Source organism: Microcaecilia unicolor, chromosome 8 (assembly GCF_901765095.1).
Source record: "Microcaecilia unicolor chromosome 8, aMicUni1.1, whole genome shotgun sequence".
In the NCBI taxonomy this organism is placed as follows: domain Eukaryota; kingdom Metazoa; phylum Chordata; class Amphibia; order Gymnophiona; family Siphonopidae; genus Microcaecilia; species Microcaecilia unicolor.
In genome coordinates this window covers 67,684,370-67,691,951 of record NC_044038.1, presented here as the reverse complement: position 1 = coordinate 67,691,951, position 7,582 = coordinate 67,684,370, and the positions used below count along the sequence as shown (strand labels likewise).

At 39.4% G+C, this 7,582-nt stretch overlaps 1 protein-coding gene across 1 annotated transcript; it reads right to left on the bottom strand.

Moving 5' to 3' along the window:
* Positions 1-1,199: 1,199 nt before the first annotated feature.
* On the bottom strand, positions 1,200-5,291 carry LOC115476778 (ATP-dependent DNA helicase pif1-like). The gene is made up of 4 exons (XM_030213357.1): positions 4,583-5,291; positions 4,131-4,512; positions 3,442-3,763; positions 1,200-1,358 (listed from the first exon to the last, which is right to left on the bottom strand). Exons 1-4 carry the CDS (start codon positions 5,289-5,291, stop codon positions 1,200-1,202), a joined length of 1,572 nt encoding a protein of 523 aa, XP_030069217.1.
* Positions 5,292-7,582: the final 2,291 nt, after the last annotated feature.

Genomic DNA, 7,582 nt, shown 5'->3' with positions numbered 1-7,582 from the left:
ATCCTTTTACTAAGATGTGGTAACAAATTGCTTTAGCGCACCTTTACATAGGTCTTTCCTGCATGCTAAGGCCATTTTTACCATGGCCATTAAATGGCCTAATTTGTATTTATTTCATTAAGGTCATGCGATAATGTTACCACTAACATGCAAACCCTTGAAAAGAATTACCGCAGTAGACTGTAAGAACTCCTATGTCGACCCTGCAGTAACCAGTTAGCACACAAGCTAACGTGCATGTGCTAACTGGTTATTGTTTCCATGTTTTTAAAAATAAATACCACGCAGTTGTTCACGCAGATGGCACAACTAAGACAGGATGCTTTAGCGTGCCCTTCTTTAGGTACAATTAGCGCCTTAAGCAGCTTAGTAAAAGGGCCTCTTAGATTTTTGACTGGCATGGCTGCTTTTAAAAGACAATGAAAGACCTGTTTTTGCCAGCGTTTTCTTGATTTATGGTATATCAGCTCTATATGTTGCTCAGTTGGGCAGTTGTGAATGGAGGCTCACGGTGCCCAATCACAGCCCAGATTCCAAATGAGCTGGAACCCCAATGGGGCAGTCAAAAACTGCCAAACCCACAAAATAAAAAAAAGCATAATAAAGTGCACTTAAATGCAGGCTACTGTCAGTTTGGCTATGAGTGATGATGTTGCTATCTCAAATCTGAGAATAAGCTGTAATGACTCTGCATGCAATCTCCCTTGCTGTACAGCAATCCTCTCCTCCTGTCTAGTAGTACTGTTTACTCTGTATGCTGTTGTATCAAAGAGTTGCAATGTTACATACAGTTCTTTATACAGTGGCAGCTATAAGTGTTAGTTATATCAGATAATGAGAACTAGATTCCAAGTCAAAACACATAGCTGAGCCAGAAGCTGTCTTTATTCCTTTTTTTAATGTTTTTATTTACGGTAATATATCCAATTACATACAAGCATAAGCTTGATAAAAATAATAGAGTTGGCATAGCAATAATTAAAAAGAAGAGCAGAAAATTTAAACAATACAAGGAAACTAAGTTCCTTCTTTACCGTTAAAGCGCTGTTGTAATAAAACATACTCAGAAGCAGAGCTGCCACCTGATTCTGGTTTCCGGAGCAAGACCTTATGATAGTCCTGGCTTTCTGACAGAGGTACCACATGACCCAGTTCAAGGAAAGAAGATTTTAGAGCAGCCCTGGTTATTAAATCTTATATCACAGTGCACTGTGGTATTTGTAGTCCCTGTTTCCAGAATTTGAAAGCTGCATTGCAGGTACCAGAATGCACCGGGATGTGGCCCGCAGAAATCCAGAACTAGCCTTAGATTTTCTCCTTGAATTGGATCGCTTGGCATTTCTTAAACTTTCACCTACCTGCAGCACAGATGAATCAATGCCCATTGCTGAAAGCCTACCCAGCAGAACACAGTGGTTGACAATATCAAAAACCACAGAGATATCACAGAAGCCACGGGTGGACCATCCCAAAGAGTGAAACCAAAGGCAAAAGATGGTGCATCTGAGATACAAATCTTTTAAAAGATTTTAGTGTCATGTTGCTTTGCAAATGAAAAATGCAGCATGAAATGATTACTTGCTTTTCCTGCAATTACAACCCGTTTAATCAGCCCCCCCCCCAAAAAAAAGGGGAGAATGGTAATTTGTTGATAGCTACCAGCCACTCATATATAGAAGACTAGTAAAAAAGGCCTGTTTCTCAAACCAATGAAACGGGCGCTAGCAAGGTTATCATTTAATGGTGATTATGTTTTTAAGGGAACTGTTAGGAAGAATGTGCTGTGATGATAAAGAATAATTGGAAAGGGTGTATAATTAGTAATATGGTCCAGGGGTATGACATGTGGATTGTTTGTTTTTTTTAATCTTTGTGTTTTAATTTTTATTAATAGTATATTTCCAAAAAGCTAAAGAGTACGCAGAAATTTAAATTTTTTTTATTAGAAATAAAATGCTTGCAAGATTTCTTTATAAACAGTATTTTTAGTGAAAACTTTGTTACATTGAAGGATTTTTTTTAAAGGTTCCAGGGGAGATCCGGGAAATTATAGCCCGGTGAGTCTGACGTCGGTGCCGGGGTAAATGGTAGAGGCTATTATTAAAAACAAAATTACAGAGCACATCCGAGGACATGGATTACTGAGACCAAGTCAGCACAGCTTTTGTGTGGGGAAATCTTGCCTGACCAATTTACTTCAACTCTTTGAAGGAGTAAACAAACATGTGGACAAAGGGGAGCCGGTCAATATTGTGTATCTGGATTTTCAAAAGGCATTTGACAAGGTACCTCATGAAAGGCTACAGAGGAAATTGGAGGGTCATGGGATAGGAGGAAATGTCCTATTATGGATTAAAAACTGGTTGAAGGATAGGAAACAAAGAGTGGGGTTAAATGGGCAGTATTCACAATGGAGAAGGGTAGTTAGTGGGGTTCCTCAGGGGTCTGTGCTAGGACCGCTGCTTTTTAATATATTTATAAATGATTTAGAGATGGGAGTAACTAGCGAGGTAATTAAATTTGCTGATGACACAAAGTTATTCAAAGTCGTTAACTCGCGACAGGATGTGGGAAAAAAGAACCCGAATTATAGCTACGTCATGCAAGGTTCCACGTTAGGAGTTACAGACCAAGAAAGGGATCTGGGTGTCGTCGTCGTCGATAATACACTGAAACCTTCTGCTCAGTGTGCTGCAGTGGCTAGGAAAGTGAATAGAATGTTGGGTATTATTAGGAAAGGTATGGAAAACAGGTGTCAGGATGTCATAATGCCGTTATATCGCTCCATGGTGCGACCGCAACTGGTGTTCAATTCTGGTCGCCGCATCTCAAGAAAGATATAGCAGAATTGGAAAAGGTGCAGCGAAGGGCGACTAAAATGATAGCGGGGATGGGACGACTTCTCTATGAAGAAAGACTAAGGAGGCTAGGGCTTTTCAGCTTGGAGAAGAGACGGCTGAGGGGAGACATGATAGAGGTATATAAAATAATGAGTGGAGTGGAACAGGTGGATGTGAAGCGTCTGTTCACGCTTTCCAAAAATACTAGGACTAGGGGGCATGCAATGAAACTACAGTGTAGTAAATTTAAAACAAATCGGAGAAAATCTTTCTTCACCCAATGCATAATTAAACTCTGGAATTCATTGCCGGAGAACGTGGTGAAGGCGGTTAGCTTGACAGAGTTTAAAAAGGGGTTAGATGGTTTCCTAAAGGACAAATCCATAAACCACTACTAAATGGACTTGGGAAAAATCCACAATTCCGGAAATAACATGTTTAGAATGTTTGTACGTTTGGGAAGCTTGCCAGGTGCCCTTGGCCTGGATTGGCCGCTGTTGGGGACAGGATGCTGGGCTCGATGGACCCTTGGTCTTTTCCCAGTGTGGCATTACTTATGTATTTATATGACTTTTACAATTGCATCAGAAGAGTTTCGAACTCTTGAAAATGCTACATACAGTTGCCCATGTGTAAACACTGGTTCTGGGAGGAAAATGCCAACTTTTTCAAATTTTTGTCCTTGTGACTTGTTAATTGTCATTGCAAAAGCCAATTTCACAGGAAATTGTTTTCGAAGTAATGTAAATGAGAGGTCAGTGTTAGATAGTGTTAGTTCAATACGTGGGATAAAAACAATACTCCCTGCAGTTGACCCAGTGATTACTTGACTAATAATGAGGTTAGTTTTCAAGTCTTTCACTATTAAGCGAGTTGCGTTACATAAACCTCGCTTGATATTTAAATTCCTGAGTAGGATAATTATGGCTCCAATTTTTAAATATAACAAAAGAGAGGGAATGAAGTACAAACTAAAGTCCAAACAAAAAAAAACAGCACCACGGGCCTTTAAAAATGGAACACAGTTCTTTAATGAATGAGCCTTGATAAAAAGATACAGAAAGTGAAAGTGCCTTGGTGCTTTGTAGCTTTTACTATATGAGACGTGGGGTAAGGAATAATATATTGTAGAGGAATATATTCGAGTTATTCCCCAAGTTTTCTACGTCATCACTGTGACCCCTGACGCAGGTGCTAGTCACCGAAACACGGCCCGTGTCGGGTCTTTTTATCAAGGCTCATTCATTAAAGAACTGTGTTCCATTTTTAAAGGCCCGTGGTGCTGTTTTTTTTGTTCCAATTTTTAAATGCAGTTTATGGCAAGGCATGCCAGTTGGAGTTTGTTCATGAAGGAATTCTACAGGATATAACTGATGTTCCTCATCATTGGAGTCATGAATGGAGTCCGAACTTAAATAAGTAATTGTCTCACCTTCTAAAATATTTAGAACAGCTTTATTTATCTTGTCAACATGTGCATTTTTTGGGCAAAGAATAGCCTTTTTAGCAAAGTTGTAAACAGTAGCTGCGGTAATTTTTTCTCCAAAAACGGCATTAACTATATCGCCGTCACAAATGTGCTTCTGTAGGATTTCGATAATATCTTTGAAACCGTCTGGACATGGAAGATTTCCGTCTGCTAAAGTAATAAGCCAGTTGTTGTAATCTGGGTCTACAGAGCAGACATTGTTGTTTAATTTTAGTATTTCAAGTTTTTTTCCATAGTTTATTTAACTTAATGCTGGCTTCAATAATGTGAGCTCGATCACCGTGTGGTACCACTGGTAGAGTTTGTCGAAAATCTCCACCAAGGAGAACTTTCTCGCCAAATGGTTTCCGATTGTTCATGATGTCTTTGAGGATTCTATCTACACCAGTAACTGCCATACTGGGTGCCATATTTGACTCATCCCAAATAAGGATTTTAGCATCTCTAATGATGGAAGCATCATTTGATGTTAATCTGATACTTGATATTGATGTTTCCAGTAGAGGAACAGGTAACTTAAACTGTGAATGATAAGTTTGTCCTCCTGGAAGGAGATTTGCAGCAATTCCTGTAGAAGCAACAGGTAGTGCAATTCCTCCATCTCTTCGGATGGAGCTCAGGATAGTATTATACGTATACGTTTTTCCACTTCCAGCAGGACTGTCTAGGAAGAAGCACGTGTGGGTCATGTTTTTTGTATTGCAGGCAGAAAGTATAGTATGAAATGCTTCCCTTTGCTCATTATTTAGTTTTTCTACCATTTGTTCAGCTTTCTGCTTTTCATCTCCAACATTGAAGGCAAGTTTAGGATCTTCTGTTCTGTGAATGACTGTTGGTAAACCAAAGTGTTCAAGTTTCTTGCCATGTGTAGTCAGAACGGCTTGGATTTTCTGAAGGCACAATTGCTCACAAATCGAGCAATCACCTTTGCAACCATGGATGTGTTTAAAATCTTGTATCATATTAAGTTTGTATTTTTGGAAAATTTGGAAAGCATTTGATGGTACGGCAAAAACACAAATGTATACCAGGTGACATCTAACTCGATGACTTCAGCCACATGGATACCTGAATGCGGAGTCCCACAGGGATCCCCCCCTCTTGCCAACTCTGTTCAACTTAATGATGATACCCTTGACTAAACTACTATCAAATCAAAACCTCAACCCATACATATACGCAGACGACGTAACGATCTACATCCCATTCAAACAAGACCTAAAGAAAATTTCAAATGACATCAACCAAAGCCTCCATGTCATACATTCTTGGGCGGACGCATTTCGGCTGAAACTTAATGCAGAAAAAACCCAGTGCCTAATTCTCACCTCGCAACATAACAAGAAAGAATTCACCGCCATTAACACACCAAATCTAAACCTTCCAATTTCAGACACCCTAAAAATTCTTGGAGTTACCATCGACTGAAACCTAACACTCGAGAATCACACGAAAAACATAACCAAGAAGATGTTCCACTCAATGTGGAAACTAAAAAGAGTAAGACCTTTCTTCCCAAGAAATGTTTTTCGCAATCTAGTACAATCAATGGTGCTCAGTCATCTAGATTACTGCAACACACTCTACGCCGGCTGTAAAGAGCAAATAATCAAGAGACTTCAGACAGTCCAGAACACTGCAGCTAGACTCATATTCGGCAAAACAAAATATGAAAGTGCTAAGCCCCTACGATAGAAACTACACTGGCTCCCACTGAAAGAACGCATCACGTTCAAAATATGCTCACTAGTTCACAAAATCATCCATGGTGATGCACCAGCCTACATGTCAGACCTGACAGACCTACCACCCAGGAATGCCAAAAGATCATCCCGAACATTCCTTGATTTGCATTTCCCGAACTGTAAATGTCTAAAATATAAACTAATGCACGCGACAAATTTACCTACCTGAGCACACAGTTATGGAACACACTACCGCACAACTTAAAAACGATCTACGAAATAACGAACTTCCGCAAACTACTGAAGACCCATCTCTTTAACAAAGCATACCACAAAGATCAACCAATATGAATATACATAACTCCCCCACATATACTTAGAACTGTATTTTAATATCTGCTTGTTATCCTATTATTATGTTTTATCATTATCATGTTGTACAAGATCCTTCTGTACCACTAAATGTCTTTTTAATATATTTCCACTACTCATGATGTATTGTAAGCCACATTGAGCCTGCAAAAAGGTGGGATGCAAATGCAATAAATAAATAAATAAATAAATAAAAAGGTGTCTGATTTGCTGTGGCATGCTGCATATGAGTTAATCGTCTAAGGTGTTCTCCCACAGAACTTCATCGTCAATGAGCCCCATTTTCTTGGCTGCATCTTCAAATGTATTATAAAGAACACATGCAACTGTTTTTAAGTCTTCAAAGGACTTAGCCCCTGGTTTGTGTAGCAGAATTAGCCTTAAACAGTAATGCTCAGGGTCCTCTGAAAAATGAACTGCATACATTCTCCCAATTGTTTTGTCATGTCCTGTTTTTCCACATTTCCACTTTCGTTCTCTTTTGTCGAAAGTATAGTACATAGGAATATCTACATACAAAATGGTCTTTGGAGGATTGTCTTCTGCATTAAGTTTAAACCACACTGTTAAAGTGGTGTCCCTGGTTCTGGCTCTTTGTACTGCAGCCTCAACTTCATTAGGGTGAAAAACAATGCTTTGTTGATCTGGTAAGTGTACTTCCAATCTCTGGATAGTATGTGATTGGTGATGCATTTCAAACCCGTTTAATCGCCATGCAGCTTCAGGAGTACTAACATATCTAGAGTCAGTAAACGTTTTAATTTCATCATGTTGTAAAGTTTGGTGCTCTGTAATAACCACAGTGGCACAATCGTGTCCTTTATAGACATATTTAAAGAAGTATTTGACACTTTTAATAGATGCACATACTTCCACATTTATATGAGAATTGTACTTTAAACGTAAGTAAGGGTTATAAGGGACTACCCAACTGTTATTAATGAATTTTCCATTTAAAAGTGTACCGCCCCTCCGAAGGGACACCACCTTGTTGTGGTGGAGGGGCTTCTGTGTTTCAATGACTCAGAGGGCTATGCTGAAGGGTTACCCATATCAGACAGGCCTCTGAGGAGAAACCAGACAAAGAGTGTCCCAAACTAGGGAGAGTGGAAAGATGGTGACCTGAAGCTCGTAAGCTCAACAGCCCAGCTGTCCTCTGAAGTTCTGTCTTTATTTGAAATTTCCTCTCTGCATTT

Coding starts and splice junctions, on each gene's coding strand:
- LOC115476778 (XM_030213357.1), bottom strand. CDS start 5,291: ATGATACAAGATTTTAAACACATCCATGGTTGCAAAGGTGATTGCTCG. Junction 4,513..4,582: donor AGCTCACATTATTGAAGCCA/GCATTAAGTTAA, acceptor TCTGCTCTGTAG/ACCCAGATTACAACAACTGG. Junction 3,764..4,130: donor CATTTAAAAATTGGAACAAA/AAAAACAGCACC, acceptor AATTGGAGCCAT/AATTATCCTACTCAGGAATT.